Source organism: Lontra canadensis, unplaced genomic scaffold (genome assembly GCF_010015895.1).
Source record: "Lontra canadensis isolate GAN:19392208 unplaced genomic scaffold, GSC_riverotter_1.0 scaffold41, whole genome shotgun sequence".
NCBI classification, from domain to species: Eukaryota; Metazoa; Chordata; class Mammalia; order Carnivora; family Mustelidae; genus Lontra; species Lontra canadensis.
This window is the reverse complement of record NW_022631035.1, coordinates 4,535,850-4,563,551: the sequence shown is the minus strand read 5'-3', so window position 1 is coordinate 4,563,551 and position 27,702 is coordinate 4,535,850. Positions and strand designations below refer to the sequence as shown.

The window sequence follows — 27,702 nt, the reverse complement described above, 5'->3', positions numbered from 1 at the left end:
AGCAGGACTTTCCTTCTCTCCCCACTCTGCTCTGAGGGTGAGACAGTGGCGGGGGGCCGGGGCAGGGGAGCAACGGGGCCCAGTGTTTCTGAAGCCCCCAGATCTGCTCAGGGCAGCCTCATCCTTCCAGTGTGTTCGAGGGTTTCTTCCTGTGAAGTCTCTATTTGCAGCCCTGGCATCGGGCACTGGGTAATGAGGCGCGGCACCTGCTGTTTCCTGGCCGGGGTGAATGTGCGTGTCTGCTGATGGAATTCTGTGTGGATTAATTAAAATGGGAGGAAGCATTTCTCCTGAATTATTTACCAGCTTCCAGGGGAGCAAACAATCATTGCAGCGTCTTATTATTGATATGCCGGAGCCTCTCTTTTGGGGGTGCTGCTCCATGCTTGGGGTTTGGGGTCGGGCGGAGGCGGGAGCTGGTCCTTTCTGTGGCTTTGAGCAGCTTCATTTCAGGAAGCTCAGGGCCGCTCGTGGCATGGTCAGAGGCGAGCTTCATTCTTAATGCCGGAAGGGAAATGCCCTTTATGGGGACAGTCTGTGGGGGAGCTCTGTAGAAAGTCCCTCCCACGGAGCCTCATCTTGCTTTCTTTTTTATTCAGAGAGGGCCCGCCCCAGGCTCAGCTGTCACCCCAGCCATGCTCTGGGGCAGTGACTTACCTGTGCCTGGCTCAGGTCTGGGTACGAGTGCGGGGCCCCACGGGCTTCTGGACAGTGTGTGGGCGCTCGGGGGTATTTGTGGGCTGTTCCGTTGTCTGGCTGGGGAGGGTCAGCTTGAGCTTGCGCAACTGTTGCCTGTGTGCACGTTCCCAGAGTGCTGCTCTGCTGTGTAGGCCCCTCCCCAACAATGTCGTCTACCTTCAAGGGGCAGGGGCACCGTTCTGAATCTCTGGGATGGCCCTTTAGTCCCGAAACTGATTCTCGAGATGAGCTGGGCTGCCCTCCCCTATGTGGGTGGCTCCTGACCAGCCCCCTCCATTCACCCCTTTGGCTTCTCCCAGGGTTTGCAGACCCGTAGGCCTGCCGAGTCCAGTTTCTCTTTCGAGGCTGCCTGTCTTCCCTTCAGTGGTCTCCTGTTTTCCCTCTCGCTTTCCCATCCCCTTGGGCCCGTTTCCAGGCTGCATCTGAGATCCACACTTAGCCAAGATGAGCGCAGGTACATATGTGTGAACAAGCACCCCTGTGGGCTTTTCCTTGGATGGTGGAGCTCTTTTTAAGACAGACTGTAGTTATATTAATGCTCTTCTCTCTCCGTCTCTCTCTCTCTCTTTTTAAGATTTAATTAATTTATTTGACAGAGAGACAGTGAGAGTGGAAACACAAGCAGGGGGAGTGGCAGGCAGAGGGAGAATCAGGCTCCCCACAGAGCAAGGGGAGCCCAATGTGGGACTCGATTCCAGAACCCCAGGATCATGACCTGAGCTGAAGGCAGTCGCCTAACGAACTGAGACTCCCAGGCCCCCAGTGCTCTTCTTTTCTTAAAAAAAAAAAAATTACTGCTTTCAGGATGATGAACACTCACACGTAACAGCAGAAGTAAGGAGTTAACCCTAAAGCTGGTGGGACCTGATGCAGGGTGATCGCTCTGGGTCTGGGCACAACAGGTGAGGCCAGCCCTCCCCTCTCCGCGTTGACGCCTGCAACTGCCAAGCCGAGGGGAGATCAGCCTTGTCCTGGGTCATTGGGCTTGGATCTGAGTTAATGAGGTATTGAGGACTGTGTTTTGTGGGCTGATTCTTCTCATGCATTTAAGGTAGTCAAATTCAGATTATCCTTAAAAGCTGAAATTAGAAATAGAAATAACATGTCCTCCAGTAAAGCAGGGCAGAGACGGGCTGCATTTTAGGGAGGAGAGGGAGAGTCATCGGAGGTGAGTCGGACAAGCCAAGCTTCCTGGCTTCAGAAATCTGCAAGAGTGAAGGCTATCTACCTTAAACTCTTCCTTTCCTCTTGCCTCAGGCCAAGTGATTCCTCTGACTTTGGACGAATTTGGTAAGTTTTAACATTAACGACAACAGCTAACCCTGCAGATTTGCTGTAGACATCTGTACTCATACGTGGGTGTTTTTGGATGTATGTCTTGCTTGTCATTCCGTACTTACCCCTGAATCACGTGCATGTGCCTGGATCTGTGTCTTAGCTGTTGCTGTGTAACAGATTACTCCAAAACGGGGAGGTCTACGGCGGCAAGTGCTGTCTCGCAGTTTCCACGGGTCAGAAATCTGGGCACAGCTTTTAGCTCCCGAAGCCTGCAGTCAGGGTGCCGGCTGGGGCGGGGTTCTCAGCAGACAGCTAGACCCGGGGGATGATCCACTTCCAGCCTCACTCACAAGGTTGTCTGCAAGTTCCGCTCCTGACTGGTCTGAAGCTGCCCTCAGTTTTCTGACATGAGGGCCTCTTCAGAGAGTGGGTCTCCGCACAGCAGCTGGCTCCCCTCAGAGAGCAGAAAGGGTCAAGCAAGACAGAAGCCACAGATTTCTTGTAACCCAGTTTTGGAAGTGATACCCCAACACATCCGTAAATTTGAGATGTTAGAAGCCAGTCACCAGGTCCAGCCTACACTCGAGCAGAAGGGATTCCACAAGCACACAGAGGTGAGGATTGCTGGGCCATCTTGGAGGCCTCCTACAGTCTGCACTGCCTATGGGAATCTGCGTGTGTTGGGAGAGCTAGTAACACCCCCACATTTGTAGATCGGGAACACTCTCTCTGGCTTTGTGGAAGGGATAGGCCCCCACTGCCGTCTATTAGTTTATTTGACTTTATCAAGTTTTGCACTTTGCCAACAACATGCTTCTGTCTATGATAGAGCCCCCAGTTAAAAATCCACACAGCACAACCATATGTAACAGCGGGTCGCTGTGTGTATGAAAATGCCAGCTATAACATGTCAGCAAGAAAAGGTGTTTTGCCAAGGGTTGTAGTTTCCAGACGGGGGCTCTGGCCGAGAGGTAAGCTGCACGAGACCACCTCCACGGCAGCAGGGCCAGACCAGCGTGAGTGCACCCTCATGCTCATGCTTACCCGACAGGGATCAAGGTCCTTGGACGTAGCGTGCCCTCCACCAAGGGGAAGATGACGTGGCAAGCCCTGGTCAGCTCTGGTTAAAGGGGGCACCCTCACTGAGCAGAGCACGCCAGTCCCTTAGGCCGCTGAGTCAGGGTAAGCAGGAATCGGGCTACTCTCTTCTCTTTCCCCATTGTAAAGCAACTCAGAATCCAGGGGACTTCACAGGGCATGCTACATCCCAGTTAGCTGAAGGGGACCTCCCAAGCATGACCACTTCCAGTTAGGACCATCAGCCAGACAGCCAGACTCTACTTCTGTTCCCCCTCACCCTATAATCTTTTGCCCCTTGGGGAAGTCTCTGGTTCTTCTGGGAGTATGATGTGGTAGAAATTACATGGCTTTGGGATAGGACAGACAACTTCCCAGCTGTGAGAACTCAGTGTTCCCATCTGTAAAATGGGGATAATACCATCTATTAGTGAGGTTCTGTGGTGATTAAATAATTTACGCAGAGAGCCTAGCAGAATTACGACACTTCAGGGTCACATGAAATATCAATTTTCTCCTCTCTTTTCCCCATCCCCCCCACCAAAGTCCCTCTGCTTAGCATTTTATTCCAGGAGCATCTCCCAATGAGTGGTGATGTTCTGGGCGCCGAGGACCTCCGGTTGGAGGGGGTCTGCTGCATTAATGGAACCCCGTCACCAGGGACAGCACTGGTCCATTTCTCTGCAGTGAGTATTAGCGCAGAGCAGCCCCCCGGTCCCTCGTGGGGGGATAGCAGAGAAGGAGCCTTACAGAGTGAAATGGACTGTGTTCCCCAAATTCTCAGGGAAGCGCTAACCCCCAGTGCGATAGCATTTGGAGATGGGGTTTTGGGAGGTAATTAGGTTAGATGAGGTCATGATGATGGAGCCCTCCGTGATGGGATTAATGTCCTTGTAAAGGAGATCCCAGAACGCTTGCTTTCTCTCTGTGTCACCGGGTGGTGGTGGGGGACACAGGGAGAAGCCAGGGCGAGTACTCTCATCAACCTGACCTTGCTGGTGCCCTGACCCCAGACTTCAGCCTCTAGAGCTGTGAGACCACACATTTCTGTTTCAGCCATGCAGTGCGGTATTTTGTTATGACAGCTGAGCAGACTGCCTTCCGCTCTGTCCCTCTGGAAGCTTCTGCCTTGCACAGGGGAGCTACCGTTCAGTGTAGTTATAGGACGTCCCTTTCTGCTGGAGGCCTGGGCCCAGAACCCTTGGATGGAAGAGAAACACCCTTCTTTTTGTTGTTGTTTTTTAAAAATTGTAAAGATTGTATTTGTCAGAAAGTGCGTGAGAGAGCGCACAAGTGGGGGAGCGGCAGGCAGAGGGAGAAGCAGGCTCCCTGCTGAGTGGAGAGCCCGCTGCGGGGATCCGTCCGAGGACCCTGGGATCATGACCTGACCCGAAGGCAGACCTGACCGACTCAGCCACCCAGGTGCCCTGAGAAGCACCCTCCTTAGGAAGAAGCTGTGTGTCGTTCAGCAGAGGTTGGAGGTGGCGGTCGGTAACTGGTATTTGGTGGCCTCTTATGATCGAGAGCAAGGCACGGGGTCCCTTCTGAGCTAGGGCAAGTCTGAGTGTCTTTGGGCAGTGATTGGATTCTCCTCTTCCAATAGCCAGTTGCAAATTCTGTTCCTGCAGAGACCCTGAGAGACCTCATGGAGTCTTAGTCAGGGAGGAGAAGAGTCACCCATCCTTGGCTGGAAAGGGGTCCTCTCTAGTCTGGAGGGGGGCACCCACCAATCCCGGCAGCTTCAGCAAGGACATCCCCACCCACCCCCCAGAGTGGTTGGATTCCCCTTGTTGCCTTCAGGTCCACCCCTCCCCCCCCCAAAATCTGGCCCCTGTCATCCCATGGCCTCTGTGGACTCGGGGGCCAGATGGCACCCCAGCATGCTGGTCTCTGGGGGGAGTTCTTCTCCACCCCCCGTTGCCTGAGTATCTCCTGAAAAGGTGTTCTCTTTGTTGTTCAACTTTTGTCTTGTCTTTGCTGAATTATGCTTATTTTTTTCCCTCACTGGCCTCTAAACAGAGACAGGGAGGGGGACAAAATTGGGAAAAAGGGTTCTTTCTCATTGTGTCCGCGGAGTGCACATTTTCTTTGTGTGTGTGAGATGTCTGGGAGTCTGAGCTTTGAAAGCTTGGCTTACATGGTCTAATTGCGCCATCTCAGTCCTGGCTTGGCGCCTCGCATTTGGGTTTTCTGGATTTGAAGGGGGAGGGGTAGTAGCGGGGGTTGGGGCAGCTGCCTAACTGATGGATATTTTTAGCAAATCAAAGTTTGCTTTTCTGGGTTTATTCTGTTCTCTCTCATCAACCTCCCGACTTGTTGTCTCTCGTCTTATCTCTTCCCAGTATCTCTGGGACCTGGTTGAAGGCCATCCCTGTGCTCCTCACAGTGTCCCTGGGGGGCTCAAACCAGGCGCACCCACCCACCCGCCCCATTCACAGCTCCCGGTCGCGTCGCGCTGGACCCTGGCTGTCAGAGTGAGCACATGTACTAGTGCTGCTCAGCTGGGGGCCCTACGAGGTTCCAGGAGTTAGAGTTCTTCCGACGCTTCAGTCGAAACTGGCCAAATGCAGAGACACCAGAATCCAGCTGGATTCGATTAAGCCTCTCACTAATGTAGCACAATACCTTTCTTTTCCCTAAAATTGTGTGGTTTTAGAAACTAGAGTCCCCCCCCCCAAAAATGAGACTTATGGTAACGTGCGATAGTTTATTGTATTGCATTTAATATTGTGAAGTGAGCTGAACAAAAATTTACAATTTCCGCATTTTCTTTTCTTTCCTTTTTTAAAAAAAAAAAGATTTTATTTATTTATTTGATAGAGATCACAAGTAGGCAGAGAGGCAGGCAGAGAGAGAGAGGAAGGGAAGCAGGCTCCCCGCTGAGCAGAGAGCCCGACGTGGGGCTCGATTCCAGGACCCTGAGATCATGACCTGAGCCGAAGACAGAGGCTTTAACCCACTGAGCCACCCAGGCGCCCCAGTGCATTTTATTTTCTAATACAGTAAGTATTGATCAAGACCATGGGTATCAACAAAAGCTCTTTGGGATCTTCGGTAATTTTTAAGAAGGTTAAAAGGACTCTGGGACAAACGTTTGAGAACTGCAGAGAGAAGTAATGTAGAATCATTCAGCCACTTATCTGGGAAGCAGTAATAGTCTGATTCCATAGACGGAAAAGTGAATCCCTGACAAGGTATTCACTCCTGGTTTCACAGGAAGTGGCTGAGCAAGGATTTGAAAAAAATACTTATTAAAGACAACAGTTCATACATACTAACTGTAAAAAAAAATTGGAAAAGGAAAAAATTGATCCCACTTATAAGTCTGTCATCTAGAATACTTCCTTTGTCCCTAAACTTAATCTACATCATTTTGATCATTAGGGTGGGTGGAGGATTTGAACCCAGAGCTGGGTCACAGCGACAGGCTGAGGTTGTATCTCCTGGTGGCGGCAGAGGGCGGTTCCTTGTGAGGAAGGGGCGTCTGCCTGTGCCTCCTCCTGTCTCCAGAGTGTCCAGGAACAGGACCCACTGACTGTGTTACAGGCTGAGCTCTGTCCCTCCAAGATTCATACGCGGAAGCCCCAGTTCCCAGGGCCTCAGACTGTGACTAAAGACGGGGTCTTGAGGAGGTGACCCCGCTAAAACGAGGCCCTTGGTGTGGGATGGGGTGGTTCCTGCCTTCTGACTGGTGTCCCTACAGGAGGGGAGTCTGGGAGACACCAGAGGTGCACATGCTCACAGGAAAGCCCCAGAGAACACGGTGACAACGTGTCACTGCGACACCAGGGACAGAGGCCTCCGGAGAGAGCCACCCTGCCCTCTCCAGGACCTTGGACTTGGGGCTTCCAGGAGTGTGAGAGAATAAATGTCTGGTTGGGCCCCGGGTCCACCGTACCTTGTGTGGCAGCCCCAGCAAACGAACACCCTGGGTCTGATCCCCTCTGTGGGAACAGGGGTATGAGTGGGGCGGGATCCTGAGCTGACCTGGGCTGTTTCCCTGTGGGGAATCAGTGGGGTGATGGCTATGATGTCACAAGACACAGCAGCGGCCGGCCTTAGACCCCCTGCCCGGTGCCTGCTCCTGAGCTCTGTTCCACCTGCTTGGGGCTGGGGCTGCTGCCTTCGCCCTGAGCTCAAGGTGCCAAGAAGGAGCTCAGAGCTTTCCAGGCATGGGGCTTGGGAGCGGGTCCTCCCCAGCGAGAAAGCTCTGACCCTGTGGAAATGGCCCTGCTGACCCAGACCCCTGAGAGCAGTTCTGTTCCCACTGAAGAGTTCAGCTGGCCTTGGCAGTGGGCCAGCGCCAGTAAGACCTGGATCTGGAATCCGTGGAAAGCAGAGTGTGGCTCTCACTCTGTCCAGGCAGCCGGCTGGGGCAGGGAGGGACAGGGTGCCCCCTCCCCTTGCTGACTCCCAGCCTCTCAAGGACACCGGGGAAAAAGCGCAGGCAGGCAGCCCGCTAAGTGGCTGCTGGGCATTGTCCCTGGCTCCTGGTCCTGCCTCCTTAATGACCACATTAACCTGAGTGTCCTTCCTGCCTTCTGGTTATTGCTTTGAGCTACTGCCTGTTTCTTCCCTCTTACGGTCTACACTTCGTGCCTCCCATTCTCTCAACCCGCTCCTGGGGGCTTCAGCCTTCAGCGGCTGGCCCTCACAGCGCTGTCTCACGCTTAGACTCTAGAGCACCACATTTTCTGAGTTTCCTTGCTGGCCACGCCATCCTTCTGTGGTCCCCAGTGCTGGCTGCCCCAGACTCTTGGCCCCTGGCTGTCCCCTCTGCCCCCCAGCACTGCCCCATAGAGCTTTCTGTGATGGGGTTCGGGGGGAGATGTCTTCCCTTCCCACTGTGCCTGTGGGAGCCACGAGCCATGTGTACGCTCGCGAGTGGCCACAACTGAGGTTTCCTTCCCACTTCATTTGCATTGACTTAATGTAACCAGCCGCAGTGGCTGTGGCTCCCCTCGGTGTGGACAGCGCTACCCTAGGGGTCTTTTACCATCAGCTGCTGTCTTCCAGATCTCGACTCCCTGCACGGACACCTGCCCTGGGCTCCAGAACCATCTCAGGCTGCCTAGCAGGCACACCGGGTTTACCATGCCAGAACCCTTGACCTCACCACCCCCCTTCTCAGATAAGCCGCCCGAACCCCACACTGCTTACCTCCATGCTCAGGAGGCCTATTCGCCTCCTTCTTTCTCTTGCTCTTAACATCTCAGCCCTGAGATGGGCTCTTCCCTCCAGACATATCCCCGACCAACACTTCTGTACACCCCAGCTGGCCTCCCTGTCTCCCCACCTCCGCTGGGTCCCAATCTGCCCAGCAGCCCGAGCCATCCGTCTAGGGCGGGAACCCTAGCACCCGGCTCCCACAACTACAAAGGCCCCAGAAAAGTCCACACCTTTGGACCATGGCTTACAAGACCCCGTGGAGTCTGGCCTGCCGGCTTCTCAACCCACCCCCACCTCCATTTACTACCTCTGTGGGTGCTGTGGCCTTTCTTTGTGCCGGGACTCCTGCTGCTCAGGACCCTCTCCCCACCTGTGTGTGGTCTCCCCACTCATGTCAGTCTGAGGCCCCGTGCAGGGAGGTCTTCTCTCCCAAACGCAGCCTGTGGCCTTCTTTAGAGAGCACACAGGCTCTGAGCTGGGACTTGTGCCTGGCTGCCCTCGGGGAAACAGCCTGCTCTGTCTGGCTCATTTTTGGGCTCCCATTAAGCATCCCTGAGTGGCCCTGGGTCCAGTTCCCACTCTGACTCCCTCTCTGCCCCCCTGCTAGCTTGGCCCCTGCTCTCACCGCCCTGGCACACTTCTCCCATTTCTCCCTGGTTTCCCTCCTTCGGGCAGGGGGTAGAAGGAAGCAGGGAGGCTGAGATTCCTGAGTGAGAGAAGTCCATATCACGTCTTTGGTCCCAAGCTGAAGTTGGGACTTGCTGCTCATGCTGGGTCCTGCAAGGGGCTCCCTGCTCAGCTCCATTACTTGGCCCCACCCCTACCGGGCACATGCCTAGAAGGATTTCCTCTTAGACCTAGTGGGCCCAGGGTGCCTGGATCAGTCCTTGGTCTCTCTGGGTTTCAGATACCTCCCCTGTAGCTCAGGGAGCAAATCCAGTTGTTCTTGGGGGGCAGGGCTGACCTGCCCTCGCCAGGCTGGGGCTGGCAGCCAGATCTCCTCTGTTAGACGGCCGAGCGGGTGTGGCCCTGGTCAGGGGTCGTCTGGGCCTTCAACCCAGGTCTGTCCTGAGCCAGATCTGAGCACTTTGGCTGGAGTCTGCCTACTTTCATGCCCCCTCCCCTCATTATGGAGCCCCTTAGCGTCAAACCCAAACTTCTCTGCGAGCGCGGTCCCACCCTAATTATGAGGCAGGAGAGCACTGCTCTTGTCAGCTCTGACTTTAATTTTCTCTAATTATAGCTGAGCCTCTGAGCACTATTACCCCTCTAATCTGCTTAATGCAGGCACACACTCCCCTCTCCCCCGCCCCCATCATGCGCTTCTAACGTTAGCCCTTTTGCAGCTAGGGGGCAGTTTCCGGAGTGGGCACCTGTCATGGGCTGAATGGTGCCCCGTCCCTGGACTCACACATCGAAGCCCTAACCCGCAGCATCTCGTGGTGTGACTGTGTTTGGAGATGGGTTTTTAAAGAGGAGGTTAAGTTAAGATGAGATAGTCAGGATGGGCCCTAATCCGATATGACTGATATCCTAGTAAGAAGAGAAATTGGGACAAAGATGGTCGCAGACCCTGTGAAGATCCCACAAACTTGAGGACTGAGGCCTTGGGAGAAACCAACCCCACCCACACCTTGATTTCAGACTTCGGGCCTCCAGAACTGTGAGAAAATAGACTTCTGTTTTTTAAGCCGCCCTGTCTGCTGTCCTTTTTATGGTAGCCCTGGGGGACCCATTCGGCAACTGAGCCCACTGCATGAGAAGCTTCCTCCTCCTGGGAGAGGTCGCCCAGGAGGGACCGGGCTTCAGGACCCACCTGTGGCCAGTTGGTCAGAGGGAGCCGGGCCTTCTCCTCTGGCCTGGCATCAAAGTGCCATTTGGAGGGGAGGTTCAGCTAGGGGTGAGGTATGCCCCTAGCGTGTTGGCGTGCTTACAAATGGGAAGGACCAGGCAAGCTTAGCCTTACGACCACATTCCCCGCTTCCACCCCACAGACCATGCAGGGTGCCCTTGCTTGCTTCCTTAAAAACAAATAAACACCTTTATTGAATTATAGCTTTCAAAATGGAAATGCTCATGGGTGCCTGGGTGGCTCAGTGGGTGGCTCTGCCTTCAGCTCAGGTCATGATCTCAGGGTCCTGGGATCGAGCCCCACATCGGGCTCTCTGCTCAGCGGGGAGCCTGCTTCTCTCTCTCTGCCTGCTGCTCTGTCTACTTGTGATCTCTCTCTCTCTGTGTCAAATTAAAAAAAAAATCTTAAAAAAAAAAAAAGAAAATGCTCAGACTTGGGGCCTCCAGGAGTACGAGAGAATAAATGTCTGGTTAGGCCCCCGGTTCCCGTACCTTGTGTGGCAGCCCCAGCAAACGAACACCCTGGGTCTGATCCTCTCTGTGGGAACAGGGGTGTGAGTGGGGTGGGTCCTGGGCTGACCTGGGCTACCCAGGGGCGTGTCAACCAATGTAGTCACCTTGTCACCAACAGCGTAATCGAGATAGATTTTTTTTCCAGCCTCATTGAGGTAAAATTGGCAAATAAAATTATATTTTTAAAGTGTGTGGTATAATGATTTGATGTACATCTACATCGTGAAAGACTTCCCAGTTTGTTAATTGACAAAGTCATCCCCCGCACGTTTACCATTTTTTTTTAAGATTTTATTTGGAAATTAAATTACAGCAAATTTAACAAAATTGGTTGTGTTTTATTCTAGGCATGTAAAAATAATAAGATCACAAACTGTCTTAGTGCTGTTCAGGTTAAAAAAGAACAGCTCTGGGGCGCCTGGGTGGCTCAGTGGGTTAAGCCTCTGCCTTCGGTTCAGGTCATGATCCCAGGGTCCGGGATCGAGCCCCACATCGGGTTCTCTGCTCAGCAGGGAGCCTGCTTCCCCCTCTCTCTCTGCCTGCCTCTCTGCCTACTTGTGATCTCTCTCTCTCTCTCTGTCAAATAAATAAAAAAAACAAAACAAAACAACAACTCTGTAACCATCTTAATGGCCCCAGAAAAAAACACCCAGTAGAAATCACAGTCACTCTTTTTTTTTTTTTTTTAAGATTTTTATTTATTTGACTGAGAGACACAGTGAGAGAGGGAACACAAGCAGGAAGAGTGGGAGAGGGAGAAGCAGGCCCTGGGATCATGGCCTGAGCTGAAGGCAGACACTTAATGACTGAGCCACCCCGGTGCCCCACATGTTCCCCATTTCTGCATAAGAACACTTAAGTTCTTAGAATCTCATAGCCAATTTCAACTACAGGAGACCGCATCATCGACTAGAGTCACCATGTTATCCTCAGACCTTACGACTTCCTCACCTGCTAACTGGAGGTTTGTACCTTTGGCCAACTTCTCCCGATCTCCCCCAGCCCCAGGCTCCGGTACCCACCTATCTGCTCTCCGTGTCCATGAATTCGACTTCTTCTGTCTTCTCTTTCAGATGCTACATGTAAATGATCCCATGCAGTGCGTGTCTTTCTCTGCTTATGTCACGTAGCATCACACCCTGCAGGTGCCTCCATATTGTGGCAAATGGCTGACTTTCCTCCTTTTTTAAAGCCTGGACGATACTCCACTGTATATGTGTTTGTAGATACGCCGTTATCTTCCCATTCATCCGTTGACCTAACTTGGCTGTTGTGATTAGTGCTGCAACGAACATGGGAGGATAGCTTCAGGGAGCCGTTCCCTGTGGATATACACCCAGAAGTGGACTTCCTGGATCGCAGGATAGAAATGTTTATTTCTTGGGGACTTCCTGTACCGTTTTCCACCGTTTGCATTCCCGCCAGCAGGGTACGAGGGTTCCTTTTCTCCACAATCCAGCCAGCGTTTGTTGTCTCTTGTCTCCTTGATGATGACCATCCTGATAGGCCTGAGGTGATGTCTCCTTGTGGTTTTGATTTTCATTTCCCTGACGGTGAGGGATGCGAAGCCCCTTTTCATGTGTCCGTTGGCCATTTGTGTCTTCTTTGGAAAAATGTCTATTTGGGTCCTTGGCCCCTTTTTGAATTGTGTTATTTTCAATTGAATGGAAACATTTTCTCATTCGCTATCGAGGTGTAGGAGTTCCTCGTGTATCTTGGATATGAACCCCTTATCGGATATGTGGTTTGCAAACACTCTCTTCCATTTTGTAGGTTGTCTTTCCCCAATGCTGGCAGTTCCCTTGGCCGAGAAGAAGCTGTTTCGATTGCTCTGGTCACTTATTTTTGCTTTTGCTGCCTTCGCTCTCTCTCACAGCACGCCTTTCAGCAAGGATGTCAGAAAATCAATCGGTGTCTGGTCAGGGCAGGAGCAGCCGAGCTTGGCTGGTGTTCCCTGCGTTTCCTTGAATGTGACTGTCCCAGACGATCTGTTCTGTGATGAGAAAATGAGTAGAGATTGCATGGAGCTGGGGGACGAGTCCCAGCACCGGGGAGACCAGGTGCCCTCTGGGACTTGGAGTCATATTGTTGTCACCATTCCCCACAGTCACAGTCGTGCCTGCTGGGTACTGTCTTTCTTGGAGACCTTCTGGAGGTCACTGCCAAACTGTGATGCTCCTGTGTGCATCGTGGTTCAAGAGGAGAGGGAGGGAGTCTCGCCTTTGACAGTGGACTCCCTGGCGCAGTCGCCCTCAAGAGGAATCACGGGCAACGGAGTGTGTGACAGAGGAGGGAGCGGGTGTGGATGTGAGGACAATTCACCAGGAAGACCGGGAAGAGGGTCTGGAAGAGGGTGATGGCGTGAACAGGGAAGGGCTATAGAGAATGGGTATGGCCAGGCCCCATGGGGTTACCATGAGTGGGGAGCACGATTTTTGCCCCAGTGCTCCGATTTCTGTCCTGACAGTGGAGATTGGTTGGGTGGCCCCCAAATAGTGGACTGTCTACCCCCTGACCGACTGCTCACTGGCGTGTTGAGCAGTTCTGCAAGGGCTCGATTCCCTACAAGGCCTGAGGCACCCTTCTTCCTTCTGGCCCTGCAACCCTCACCTGGACAGCCCCTTCCAGTCTGCTCAAGGGGGTCTTGAGTTTTCAGACCGCTGGCAGTCAAGGCAGCCCATAACTACAGCACAGACCGATTCCTGTTTTGAATCCGGACAATTTGTATTGGATTCCCATTTAGTCTCTTCCTTTCTCCTGGCTCCCCTGGGGTCGGGGTCCCTGAGACCGCCCTCCCATTTGGCAACTCCCTGGAAGGACTCGGCGTGTCGTTGTACCCATGGCTAAGGTTTATTAGCCGATGCAGAAGCATCGGCAGAGGGAAAAACGGCCCAGGCAGAACCCGAAGAGATGTGAGCACAGGCTGCTGATGTTCCCGTGCTCCTGAGAGAGGGCACAAGGGCAGCGAAACACACAAGAATGGATGTGCAAGGTCTGCCCAGGGATTCCCACTGGACACTCGGCTCCCAGGATTTTTAGTGGCGGCTGGTCGTGAGGGTGTCTCTGCTCAGCAGCTGCCCCGCTTCCTGATGCCTTTCAGCCAAGCAGGTGTTTATGCTAAACCACATTGTTCGTACCATTGTTCGTACAGTGTAGGCACAGTAAACCGTCCTTACCAGTCAGGGAGGGGCGGGAAGGGTTCAAGGGCTCAGGGCCCAGACACCAGCTCCACACCAGCTTTGCAAGCAGGATCTTCTAAAGATAGCAGCTGGGACCTGGTCGGGCCCCTCCGGTGGCTGATCTCCCCTGACCCAACCTTCTTTCCCTAACAGTAGCCGACCGAACCTCAGCTCCCTCTCTTCCTCGACCAGCCGTGACCCCGGCTGCCCTGCTCTCTGCCATGGAAACGTCCATCTTTCTTTAGACACAGCCGTTGAATGGGGTTGGCAGAATCTGCCTCAGAAAGTTGTCCTTCTCCTAGTTAGTCTTGCATCTCCACTGCTGGCTGTTAATTTACAGTGGTGTTCGTACCATTTCTACCACATCGGCACATGTCCCTAACTAGTACCTCCGTAACAGGGTCTTTGCTTTGTAGGCTTGGAGTCTTTTTTTTTTTTTTTAAGATTTTATTTATTCATTTGACAGAGAATGTGAGCGAGCGCTCCTAAGCAGGGGGAGGGGCAGGCAGAGGGAGAAGCAGGCTCCCTGCTGAGCAAGGAGCCTGATGTGGGACTTGATCTCAGGACCCTGAGATCATGATCTGAGCCAAAAGGAGATGCTTAACCGACTGAGCCACCCAGGTGCCCCTTGGAGTCTTTCTTGAGGGAGTTTCTAGCCTGTGAGAGAATGACTCCTTTCTGGCTGAATACCTTTTCCAGATGCCTTCCCCAAGCCTTCAGGTGATGGGGCTGTAGGTACCCGTAATAGTTCTTTGTTGCTGTGTGTTACAAACAGTGCTCAGAAGGAGACACAAGAAACTGGGACTGTAAGTTGTCTCCATGGAAGGTACAGGATGGCTGGGGGCAGGGGTGGAAAGAAGACAATGTACTGTATACCCTTTGAGATCCTTCCAAATTTTATGCCATATGCAAATACACTTCTCCAAACAAATAAGAGGACCAGGAGGAGGGAAAAGAAAAGAATGAGTAGGAGAAGGAGACAGGGAAGAGGAGGTGGAAGAAGAAGTGGAAGGTGGAGGGAAAGGAGAAAGAGGAGGAGAAGGAGAAAAGAAGGAGAAGAGGAAGAAGGAAAAGAAGGAGGAGGAGGAGAAGGAGGAGGGGAGATGGGACACTGGGCTGGCTCAGTCAGTTAAGTGTGTCTGCCTTTGGCTCAGGTCATAATCCAAAGGTCATGAGATCCAGTCCAGCGTTGGACTCCCTGCTCAGCAAGGAGCCCACTTCTCCCTCTGCCTGCCACTCTCCTTGCTTGTGCTCTTTCTGACAAATAAATAAATAAAAGTTAAAAAAAGAAGAGGAGGAGGAGGAACCGCACTATTCCCACGCATGCATCAGCGAATGAGGGACAAGCAAGCGTGGTCCATCTGTACAATGGAATCTTATTTGGCCATCAAAAGGAATGGAATTTTGACACATGTTACAATATGGATGAACCTTGAAAACCTGCAAGTGAAAGACTCCAGTCACAAAAGGCCATATATTATAGGGTTCTGCACGTATAAAATATCCAGAAGAGGCAAATCCATGGAGACAGAAAGCAGGTGAGGGGGTCCCAAGGGCTGGGGGAGGAGAGCATGGAAAGGGACTGCTAGGTGGATATGGGCTCTCCTCTTGGGGTGATGCAGCGTTTAGGAACAAGACAGAGGTGGTGTCTATACCACAAAGTACGTGTACCAAATGCCACTGGGTTGTATATTGGATATAGCTATAAGTGGCTCATTTAATATTATGTGACTGTCACTTTGATTTCAAAGAGAAGAGAACATAAGCCAGAAAGACCCAGCTCAGCAGGAAGGGCTCTGTCCATATACCGTGGATTCCGGAGGGACAGGAGTCCTAGGTGCTCTGGCCAAGCAGACACTTGCCTGGTGTTTCTGCTCATTGCCCCTTGGGCATCTGGCTCTCTTGGGTTCCACAGGCAAAGTGGGTTATGTCCACAGGACGCCGCTACAGAGCAAGTTAAATGTAGTGGTACATCACCGTCAACCAAAATAGCGCTGAGGGGCAAACTCTGAACAATGCCCTGCAAATAACTATTTTCCAAAGTGGACAAGGAAATGACAAGGTCATTAACGTCAGGCTTGCAACGTCTTTAGGCTGGGTGGCTTGCAGATGGATGGTGTGTGTCGGGGGGATGCCAGCATTGCTCAGGGAGCCCACTGCAAGTCTGAGCCTACTTCAGGTCCCTCAGCTCCGTGCCTGCTTTCTCTAAGAGACAAGAGGAAAGAGTATATTCATCTCCATTGGTGAGGTTTGAGGACTACATTGAACCTGGTTGACAAACTCAGGTTAGGAGAACAGGGCATCAGGGCCAGGTAGACAGACCCTGCTGGCCGCAAGCGGGCTTCCTACCATCCAGGGTTAGGTTCTAGCTGTTCAAGGGAGAGCCCTGGGTCCCACGATTGTGTTGACTCCTCCCCTGGTCAAGGACAGCGGTACCCTGAGGACACCCTGGGACAGGGCTGCGTCTTTTGCAAAGGCTCTAGGGAGAGTCCATTTCCTTTTTTTCAGCTTCAAGAAGCCACCGCATTCCTTGGCTCATGGTCCCTTCCTCCAGCTTCAAAACCAGCCATGGCCAGTGCAGTCTTTATCTTGTCTCATCACTCTGACACTGACTCCGACTTCCATATTTAGGGACCCTTTTGATCACATTAGGTCCATGCAGATGATCCAGAATGATCTCCCTATTTTATGGTCAGTTGATTAGCAATCTTTTTTTTTTTTTAAAGATTTTATTTATTTGAGAGAGAGAATACATAAACAGGGGAAGCCACAGGCAAAGGGAGAAACAGGCTTCTTGCTCAGCAGGGAGCAAGGAACCCCTGCTGATCAATGGGAGACTCAATCCCAGGACCCTGGGATCATGACCTGGGCCAGAGGCAGACGCTTAACCGACTGAGCTACCCAGGCACCCTTAACAACCTCAGTTCTGTGTGCAACTTGAATTCCCTTTTGCTGTGCTGTGTGACATAACACAGATTCCAGGGATCAGGACGGGACGGTCTTTGGAAGACCCTGATTCTGTTAACCCCGCATGTCAGCTCCACTGCTCTGTGGAGCCGGAGCAACTATCAGAGATAGCTGCCCTGTGGAACAAATTTAAGTAAAATAGTGACATAAACTTGGTAACGTATTTAAAATCCCCAAGTCATTTCTGGCACCCAGTAGGTGTTCAGTACATGAGATCTCATGATTATGTTCAGTGAAGGGCTCGCCTGTGTCCCCAGTGCTGGGATGGGGCCCATGGGGGAGGGTCCCGTCTCGTCTGTCCCCAGCTTCTCTGCCTCCCAGCCCCCACAGGCATGCGCACATGTATGCGCACGCACACACACACAGACACACGCACACATACAAAAACACAGACGTGGACACAGACGTAGCAGCTAACTTCCCTGCAGAACAGGGAAAGTCCTCTAGCTCTGCTTCCAGCTCCCACAAGCTGTGTGGCAGAATGGCCTTCTGGCATAAATAAAAATAAACCCCAGACGCTGCTTTTCAATCAGAGGATTAGCCTAAATGTTGTGAAACAGAAAGCATGAAATATGCATTGGAGAAACAGCTCTCCCCACTCCTCGGCCTCCTTGCATGGCTCCAGGCGGCTGGCGTCTGCGTGAGGCTGCTTGTTCCCACCCAGTGAGGCCGTCGATGACTTGTGCACAGTGTCAGTAAATGCTGTTATGACATTATTAATGCTCCGCACTCAGGCGAAGGACAATGGCCTGTTGCCTCTTAATGTGCTGTCTGCGGCTGCGGTCACAGAGCATTAAGTGAGGATTTTAAACACCGTCAACTGTTGGTTTCCTTCTTTCCTTTTCCCGCCTAGGCCCTGTCTGTGAGCTTCAGAAGCAACCCTGAAGCCTGGAGAAGGTGGCGGTGGCAATCTAGGCTCTGATCCCCAAGAGGCTTCCAGAGAATAATTGGGGGGGGTTGCGGGGGCCTGCGGGGAACCCTTGAGTGTACCCAGGAGTGTTGACCTCTCTTCGGGGGCAGTGAGGGGTGTTCTCTGTGGGGGCTGGTCCCAGAGAAGCTGGGCCTGCTGGGCGGGCAGGGCTGGTGGGCTCCCTGCTTTGCCCTCAGCTGACACCCCAGAGGACCCGGATGCCAGACCTCCAGTGAATTTTATTGGTCTTGCATAATGTTCTAAAAATATTGAGTCCACATTTTACAATTATGCGACTGCACGTGGGAAGTCCAGATTTCTGACTCTTGAAATAACTGGGCCCACACAAAACAACAGTGCATGTCCCCTTTGGGGACCTCCGGTCCTTGGCACTGCCTAACCGCCGTGGCCACTTCCCACTAGGACCCTGCAGTAGGCTGAACAGTGTGCCCCCCCCCCCGAATTCAGGTTCACCTAGAACCTTGGAACATAATCTTGTTTGGAAAGAGGATCCGTGCAGAATGTAATTTATTAAGATGAGGTCATATTGGAGTAGGGTGGGCCCTAATCCAATGACTGGTGTCCTTCTAAGAAGAGGAGAGGACATGGAGAGAGACAGAGAGAAGCCCTTGGTGCTGGAGGAGAGACTGGGGAATGCAGTTGGCAGCCAAGGAGTGCTGGGGGTCGCAGGCTCCCGCTGGATGCCAGCAGAGAGGCCTGGGCCAGACTCTCCCTCAGGGCCTCCACGAGGGACCGACTCTGCCAAACCCTTGATTTAGGACTTCTGGCTGCCAGAACTGTGGGAGAATCACTTGCTCTCGTTTTAAGCTCCCCGACATGCTAGTTTGTTATCATGGGCCTAGGAGACAACTTAGAGCACCTTCCCTTCTTTGCCTGGCCCACCCCCAGGGGTCTTGAGTATGGTAGTCCCGCACAGTATACATCACCCACTTCCTCCAAATCCCTTCCCCAGAGTCTTGCTTCCCTTCTCTGGACACAGGCCCTCCAGCCTGGCCAGGGCCTCCTGCTGCTTTGGGGTGCATGGGGAAGGCAGTGGGGGAGAGCCAGGAAGTGCTATAGTCTGACTGCCCACACTGTAGCAGTCTATGCCCTGACGCCCACGATGGGCTAGCCTGTGGTTCTGTTTGTAGCCTCAAGAGAGAAAGAGTGAAAAGGGGATGTTTTTGGAATCTGGTGTGACCTGCTGTGTCAGTCCTTGGATGTGCCCTCAATTCCTGCTCCGCTAATCTCTTCTAGCTTGCTTAGGGTGGCTCTGGTTCCTTCTCAGAAGGCCATGGCTATTTAACTAGAACCATGGTTCCCCATCCTGGCCAGTTATGTCAGCATAATCCATGGCATTAAAAAAACCAATGTGCCCAGACCCCAACTTTGGTCCAGAATCAAGGTAGGGAGCTTCTGTTCCATCAGGTTCCGCAGGGGACTCTGCTGGATCTGGGCTGGGAACTCTGGCCTGGAGAGTAGGGGCTCGGCTTGGGTTCCCTGGAAGTAGGTTCTCAGACAAGGATGCTAGTGCCCGTAGTTTATTTCGGAGGTGACCCTGGGAGCGTGGACAGAAGAGTGTAGGGGATGAGGCAAGGAGGGAAAGAAAGCGAGCTTGGGGTGTGCGATGGAGCCGGCCACCACCACAGGCAGCTGGAACGTGCTCTCTCTGCGGGACCTCTGGGAGCAGGTGTGGAATGTGCTGGAGCATCCCGCCTGAGGAGAGGTATTTGTCCATTCCTCGAGGGCTGCTTCCGGGGCATCAGTGCCCTGGCGCTGCTGTCCTGTCCTTGCACGTTCAAGCATATTCCCACAGCCAGAAATAAAGCCTCAGGCAGTGTCGCATGTGTCATCAGTAGTCTGCCCTTTGGCCTGTGGAGGTGGACGCCCAGGGAAAGGGTAGGGGCAACGACAGCGTCCATGCAGGTAGACAGGAGCGGGAAAAATCATAACGGCCACACCGCGAGGGCTCATAGGCACCAGCCGCTGCATTTTCATGTCCCCCTGGGAGGCAGGCTCTAAAGAGCTCGATCAACGGCCAGGGAAACTGAGGCACCAAGAGAGCGTCCACAAGGTTGCATGACCAAGCGTGCACAGACTTCCTCCTGATGTCTACAGCAGACAGCACACAGGACCATTTACACTGATCTTTACCGTAGACAAGGGGGGGTGGGGGGGCGGCACGAGGGGACAGTCTGAAAGGAGGCGGCTGGGTGGTCTGGCTCGGACCGTGTCCGCCCCACGCCTCCCTGCCTGCCTCAGAGACCACGTGCTAGAGGGCAAGGCCCAGAGGGGATGGGGAAGACCCACTCCCACCTTCTGAGCCAAACCAGACATGGCTGTGCCTTTCCTCCTTTGACCTGAAGTGCCAAAGGCATGACCTCCCCCTCCCACCGCGCCCCCCACCCCAAGCTTACACAAGACACAGGTGGAAGGGCCATTTCATTCCTGAGTGTAGCTGTGGAGTTCACCTTGACATCCGCGGTGTAAATCAGTGCCTGGGTGTGTGGCAGGTGTGGGCCGGGCAGAGACCCCTTCCCTTAGCTAGCGCCTGGGCTGGCCTGCCACGAGGCCCGCTTCCCGCTGCTGTTTGTCACTCCCCTGCACGGAGGCACGGTCAGCATGTCCTTGTTCAATGCAAATTTGCTACCTAGCTGGAGTAACACGTGAATCCGCCAACACCAAGTCATCATCAGTTTTCACATTAGCAGAGAGCAAGGCGAGATGATGGAATGCGGGACAGGTGAATTTTGATGAAGAAGGAGCGGGAAAAGCAGGAGCATGAGTCATCGCTGGTGAGAAATGGTTCAAAAGTGGGGCTGGGAGGTGGGCTAGCAGAGGGGATGGAGGCGAGGGCCCCAGCTGGATGGGCTCCAGGCTGGGTAGATGGGAAGTAAAGGTTTTCTCCTCTTCAAAGCCAGGCTTTAGAATCACTGCTGGGATGGCAAGCCCCTCAGGGTCATCCACGTCCTTTAACACGGGGTCTGAGGCCTTGGGCTCTTCTTATTAGCAAGGTGCCTCACTGTCTGTGCTTGGTCGAGGTCTGGTCGACAGCAAGTGCTGTTTCTGCCTGAGTGCTTTCTCGAATGTGAATGCGGGTCTGGCTTTAGCCGCCACCCCAGTGGCAGACGCATCTCCAAAGTCAAGAGGTGGAGGAGGTTGGGGGAGAGGGCGTGCGAATGCTTCATAGAGTTGGAAAGAGGCTTAGCTGACTTCAGTCACTCTCATTTCATCGTGGAGAAACCAAGGCTTTGGAGTCTCCCTGACTTGCAGGCATCAGCCACTGGGTAGTGGAGGATCTGAGACCAGAACCCAGGTCTGCCCCGCGCTCTGGCTGCTGGGCTCCGTGGAAGAACCCTACCAGTGCAAGAGGCGGAGTTTGAACCCAGCGCAGTGAGTAAAGGGGAGCCAAGGGCAGTGTCTTCCAGAGAGGGCCAGAGGATGGGTGAGGACTGCGAAGCGACCTCACAGCTGCTGGGACCAGGGCAGAAGCCCCGGGGCAGGGTGTAGGGGTGGGGGTGGGAGTGGGGGTGTGTGGAGGGGGCGTGCAGAAGCAGCAGGAGGGGGGGCTTCTCTCAGCACCAACCTCTTCGAAGCGGCCCTCGGCCGTTGGGGCTGCTGGCATTCGGGCTGCTCTCGAAAGCGGGGCTGGGGACATTACACAGCGGGAGGGTGGTGTAGGGACCCCCGCCCCCTCTCGCCCGTACCGGGGCCGGGAGGGCGCGCTGCCGGGCGGCGGCCACGAGGTGGCGCCGGCGCGCCGAGGAAGCGCGGCGGCCGCTTCTGGGCCGCCCCAGCAGCGGCTCTGCCGCCTCCTCGGAGGAAACAATGCGGCGCCTCCCCGCGTAGCGCGGCGCGGGGCCGGACGCCGGACACCCGACACCCGAGCGCGGGCCGCCGAGCGAGCGGGCGGCAGAGCGGGCGTGGGGCGCCCTCGTCGAGAGCCATGGGCGCGGCGCGGTGCCGGGCCGGGGTGCGGCGCGGCCCGGAGGCGCGGGGGCCCGGGGCGCGGGGCCGGGGCCGCCTCTAGCCGGCAACCGAGGGCGCGGGCCCGGGGATGAGGGCGCCCGCGGTGGGGAGCCCGTCTGCGCGCCGCGGCGCCGTCCCGCCCAGCGAGCGAGCCCGAGCAGGCAGACGCGCGGCCGGCGGTCGGGGGGCGCGCCGCCTCCCGGCCCCAAAAATGTGAAGCGGGGAGGGTGGAGACGCAGAGACGGCCGGGCTGGGCGCCCTCGCCGCCCTCCGGCAGCCGCGCCGTTCCGCTTCCCCGTCCGCCGAGGCCGCGCCGACCCCGTGGGCCGCCGCCGGAGCAGCGAAGCCGCCGAGCCCCCGCGCCCCCCGACCCCCGCCTCCCTCGGACCCGGCTTCGGCCCGCAGCGGGTTCGCGGCCCGGACGCGGCGGGAGCAGGGCCCGGGACGGTGCGTCCGGCCTCGCCCGCGGCTCCTCGCCCAGACAAGTTTGAACAATGATCACAGTCAACCCCGATGGGAAGATAATGGTCAGAAGATGCCTGGTCACCCTGAGACCTTTTCGGTAAAGTTCTCTCCCGGATGGCGCGGGGAGGTCTTTTTCTCCGAGGGGGCGCTGGGTAGGGGTGGGCGAGGTCGTTCCCCGAGAGGGTGCCTGTCCCAGTGGCGGGGGTGGCGGGGAGGGTTCGTGCTTCTACCCTTGTGATGGCCAGCGGGGCTGTGACGGGGATGGAGCCGAGGTTCGGGTTCGGGTGGGGAGGGGTGGGCAATCTGAGACGTGTCTCGAGTTGGTCTAGGTTGGAGAGGACTCGGGATGCGAGGGTGGGCATGAGGGCAGAAAGCGCCCAGGTTGTGGTCCTGGGCCTCGGCCCAGGGTGCCCCTTTCCTGCTCCTTGGGGTCCTTCCCACTTTGCAGACGGCCCCACCCGGCGGCGAAGTTAGTGCGCCGTGCAGGGCGGTACCCCCACCCCCCACCCCGCGTGCGCGTGGAGCCCTGGGTTGAGTCCTCCACCTGTGCCACTCCTCTGCCCCGGTCTTCTGCTCGCACTCCCCTTCTCGCGGCGGGGTGCGGGCCTGTCTCCAACGGGAAGGTTCCTGAGATTGGAGCAAGGACCTCTCCCGGCCGTTCTGCTGGGAATTCGACCCTGGATCAACAGCGGTGGAGTTGGTGGCAGGGGCGGCGCTGCGGAGCCCCAGGGCAGCGGGAGCCCAGACCTCCGGGAACCTCCGGAGGCAGGAGGAGGGGAAGACCAATGCCCCAACCCCAGTCTTCCGCGGCCAAGGCTAGGCAGGGCTGGGGCCACGTGGGGCTGGCTGGTCCCTGTTGAACCCATCCCAGGGGCCCCCAGAGCCTGTCAGGGAAGGGGCAGCTCCTTCCTCTCTCTGGAGCCTGCGGAGCCTGCCTGCTGCCCAGGTCTGGGAGGAGATGCTAAGTGATGGGTGCCCAGCGGGATGGGAGAACCACCTTGCTCAGGGGGGCTGGGCAGCAGAGGGCGCCAAGGGAGGGGTGGGGGTCGAACTCCAGAGGCCACATGTGGGGTGTGGGTGCCATCCACCCTGCAGGGGCAGGAACTGGGCAGGTGGATTTGGGTCGTGGGAGGGGCGGGTTTTGAGCCCCCGACCCTGCCAGGGCCCCGGTTGGTCTCCCTCTCAGCCCCTGACAGGGAGATCATGGCTGAGGTGTCTGTGGCCTCCCCAGCTCCTCCTGGGTGGGCCGGCCCTGTTTTGTGGAGCTGAGAAGACCGCTTTGGGGATGGCAGGGATCATGATGGACCACCACTGTCTGGAGGATACAGGAGGGGAGGATCGTAGAGCTGGTGATGCTGAGGGTATGGTCTTGGGCAGGAGACAGGGAGGCAGCTGGAGCTCTGACAGAAGGTTCCCATGAGAAGCAGGGCAAAGCAGGGCGGGAAGCGAGTGTCTCTGGAAAGGGCCTTACTCCTCCAGGGAAATCCTCAAATCCCTGGCTGAACCTGACTGTTTAGAGGGTCCTCTTCCCAAGTCTGCCGCCCCATGTCGACCCCGCCCTCCAAGTCATGGGAGGGCCAGCCAACTGGGTATCAAGCTTTGGCTGGATATTTTCTGGTGCAATTGGAGGCGGCTGCAGGAGCCGGCACCACGGACAGCGCCCACTCCTGGGAGCTGCTTCCTTCTGGGGTCCTGGCTCTTTCCGGCTCTTATCTAAAGGCAGGATTCAGAGATGGGATTGCATAGGTTCCCCTCCCTTCAAGTTGTGTGTCTTCACCTAGGGTCTGTCTAGGCTGCCCAGAGACCCACAGCCACCCGTGGAGTCTTTGTGTCCCCTTCAGATGAGGGGGGCTGCCTCCCACCACGTCACCCCTACTTGTTTTTAAGGACAGACTGGAGGCCCTGTCTCCTCTGTCTTCTTCTGGCAGGGCCCTTATTCTGTAGTTGCTCCTGGCATGTTGCTTGAATAGATGCATGGGTGGACGAAACCATTTTAACTTGAGTCTACTGTGAATGGCGGTAGGATTGAGGTCTGGCAGAGACAGAGGCAGTTGAGGTGTGCTGGGGACTTCAGATTCTGGGCGAAAAGTTTAGACTCCTTTTTCACAGCAGGACCTGCAGCCCAGGTCCCTAGCTCTAAATACAGTCCCACAGCTGTGGAGGGGGTTTGGGGAAGGAAGAGACCATAAACTCGAGGAATCTGTCCTTGTCCTCAGGCTGGGAGGACGAACAGCTGATTCCCTCAGGATCTTCCTGGGTGTGCAACCACTGATCTCCTCCACTCTTTCTCTGGCTGCTGTCTTGAGAGCAGCCTGGCTTCATCTTGGGATCCCAGAGCCCCATCCCCAAGCGTGGTGGGATTCAGTGAGGGCCCTCAGAGGTGAGGGGGCAGTGTCCACTATGCTGTCTCGCTTGTCCTCCTTGTCCTCTCCCAGGTGAAGCCCTCAATGCTTTCTCTGCCTTGGGGGTTCTGCACCTTCTCTCATTTAACCTCTAACGGCTTCATTTAAATATGGGGTGGGAATTTTGTTGCGCTTTTATTTTCTTCTGCAATTGTGTGTTTTCTTTAATGGGCTAAGTTTTAATTAAATACCGCTCTGCCAGCTTCAAATAATGAAGATTAAAATGCATAAAGCAAGTCTTGCATGGAGATACAAACGAATGTGGGGTTGAGGCTGGCGGGTGGAGGAGGTGGTCCATCCTCGCTCCTCCCCCAGGCTGGAGGCCTCTAGCATGACTCGTGGGGGCTCCCTGTCATGAGCCTGGCTTCACATGAGATGGGCTTCCTCATCCTGACCAGGTTGCGGGGGGATCCCCTTTCATCTCTACCAGCTTTGCAAGTCCCTCTGATCCATTCAAGGTCCCAGAACACCTCCATCTCTGGCCTCCCCAGTGCTGGCTAGTTCAGTTCTCCCATTTGGGACCCAGCACCTGGTATGGAAGCAGCAGGAGACAGGAGTTCCCTGCTATCCCCCTGGGGCCACCCCAGTGCCCCACACCTGGGAAACAATCAGACGTGTGTTGAAGGAATGAACAATTGTCCTGTTTTGGGTGGCTCTCTTGACCTGCGCCCTGGATGACCTACCACTTGTGCACAGGTGTCCACTCGCTCTGACTGGTCCAGTGCACAAACTACCATGTGCCTGCCTGTTAAAGATGTGGGTTAGGGAGAATCTGGGCCCTGCGCTTGTAGATCTTCCCCTCTGGTAGGGGTGGGGGCACACGCCATCCCCCTCGAACACGATAAGGAGGTGTTCAAGCCAGCTCGTGACTGATGGCTGTGGCAAGACCCGTGTACACAGTGCAGAGCCTGGCCCGGGTGACTGATGGGATCCAGGTGGGTTTCGTCTGGACCAATGACTTGCCCTCTGGCTGGCGTCAGCACCTGCTGTTTGCATCTATACCAGCAGTTCTCAAACTTGAGCAAGGATCAGGATTGCCCAGAGAGCTTGTTCAAACACGTTGCTTGCACCACCCCCAGAGTGTCTGATTTGGTAAGCCCAGGAGTGGAGCCCCAGATTTTGCATTTCTAACAATCCCAGCGTGAAGCCGGTGCTGCTGGTCTGAGGATCACACACTGAGGGCCGTGCTAATGAGCCAGGCTCTATCTGGAGGCTGGAACTTGCCCGAACTCTGCCTGTATCATTGTCCCTTGGGGTTTCGTGTGAGGTTCTCGGCCATCTCCCTGTCGTGGAGCTCTCTTCATTCTGAGCTCAGCCCTGTATCTTCTGTCCCCCCATACATCGTTCCATCCTCGCTCCCTCCCCCACTCATTCGTGCAGAGCCCTTGCTGGGTGGGGGTGCTTCCGGCTGGCCTGTTTCCGACCTGCTCTCTCGCTCTCTGCAGGCTCTTTGTCCTGGGCATCGGCTTCTTCTCACTCTGCTTCCTGATGACGTCTCTGGGAGGCCAGCTCTCGGCCCGGCGCCCGGGGGACTCCCCCTTCACCATCCGCACAGAAGGTATCTTGGTGGGGAAAGGGGAGTCAGAAGTGGGTGCAGGTGTTTGTGGGTGGAGGGGAAGGAGGCCTTTGAACCAAGCAACTCAAGGGACTCTCTGGGGCTCCGTCCCAGGGATCCAGGCCACCTCATCTAGGGACGTGGGAATGAATCGGGGGCTTAGGCTCTCTGACCCTGCACACTGCTTTGGCTTTGGTCCCAGCTGTGATCATCGGGCTTCTTCTGACCCAGACTCTCCAGCCAGGGAAGGGCCTTTGAGTCATGGCTTCCCAGGCATCAGAAGAGGCTGCTTGAGTTGCTTCCTTAGTGTGTGTGTGGAGGGGAGTGTTCCTGAATATGACACCCGTCCCTTTGAGACGCAAACACTCTATGCTTTTGACCCAGTCTGTGGCCACAGCCGAGGGGGCCGGGGCTGGGACGGGGGTGGGAGGTGGGGAGAGGCGGAGGGCAGGCCAGGCCCTGAGCTCACGTGTCTTATCTCTGCGCTTTGCGACAGAGTCCAGACCTTTGTGGCTCCTTGCCCACGTGACACTTGTGAGGCGGTGGAACAGAGGTTCAGAGCACGGGCTTTGGGGATCCGATGGACCTGGCTTGTAGCCTGGCTCATTATTTCCCAGCTGTGTGCCATTGGCCAAATCACTTAACTCACCTCTGGGATTGAATGAGCTCACGGCACGGGGGGGTTATGATGGGGTCCAGACCTGGGAGACCTCCTGAAGACGGGCCCTCCCCGCTTCTCTTTCTACTCAGCGAAGAATGGTGAACAGTGCAGAGTCCAGCTTCATGGGTCTCAGGGGCTCTTCTGGTCACCGCGGGAGGGAGGAACACAGGGTGTTGGGGCAGCCGGGGCAGGTAGGGTTTCTGGGACTCTTTGGCGGGTTGGCTCGGTGGGCTCTGGGCATGTCTCTGTCCGGAGTCCGCTTTCGCAAAGCCCCAGGGCCCAGCTGTGTGGTTGCCTGTTTCCAACGGCGAGTATACCCTCCAGCAGCGTGGCTGTCGTCTCAGGGGGCGCTCTGGGGGCACTTGTTATGCCATCTGGTGTCTCATCATTAGATTTGTTCCTTTGGTTTAACATGTACTTCTTTAAACTTGCAGAGCTCCTGGCACGAATTCCACATTTATTAGTCATTCAAGCCTGAATGTAAATGAATGTATCCCACCTCTGACTCGCAGAGGTGCGTCAGTCTCTCTGAGCCCCAGTTTTCTCCTCTGATAAATGGGAACGAGCCCTGTGTGCCCAGGGTTGACGTGAGTCGTGCTGAGATAGCACATGGGAAGGGGCTCGAGCAGCATCTGGCAAATAGTACAAGCACCATCAGTATTTACTGTGTTCAGTCCGAGATGGGGACACTGCAGAAAAGGTTGTGTAGGGGAAAGGGCGAGAGGATGCTGGGATTTCCGCACAGGAGATGGGTGTGAAGGAGATTGAGGCTGGAAAAGGGGGCAGGGGGCGGTTGTGAAGGCGCACTTGAGGGGTGGCTTGGAGAGAGGTACTGGAGGTGTCGGGTGGATCATGGGGGACGTGGAGTGTGAGGAGACAGCGTCTAGGGAGAGGTGCTCAAGCCACTCCTGGAGAGGGTCACGCCTGCCTAGGGGGGCTGCTACAGGGGCTTGAGGAAGCGGGACCTTCAGAAAGGTTAGGATCCAGGAGGTGGGGATCGGGGACTG

The 27,702-nt window shown here is 55.3% G+C and overlaps 1 protein-coding gene across 2 annotated transcripts in view; it reads left to right on the top strand.

Moving 5' to 3' along the window:
- Positions 1 to 21,632: 21,632 nt before the first annotated feature.
- MGAT5B (alpha-1,6-mannosylglycoprotein 6-beta-N-acetylglucosaminyltransferase B) overlaps positions 21,633 to 27,702 on the top strand; it is a 65,250-nt gene continuing 59,180 nt past the window's right edge. The window contains exons 1-2 of one of the 2 annotated variants that reach the window (XM_032870514.1): positions 21,633 to 22,174; positions 25,925 to 26,037. In XM_032870514.1, coding sequence (XP_032726405.1) covers positions 22,107 to 22,174; positions 25,925 to 26,037 — 181 coding nt within the window. In that variant the 5' untranslated portion in view covers positions 21,633 to 22,106. The remainder of the gene's footprint in view (positions 22,175 to 25,924; positions 26,038 to 27,702) is intronic. The other variant, XM_032870515.1, reaches the window with a different exon arrangement.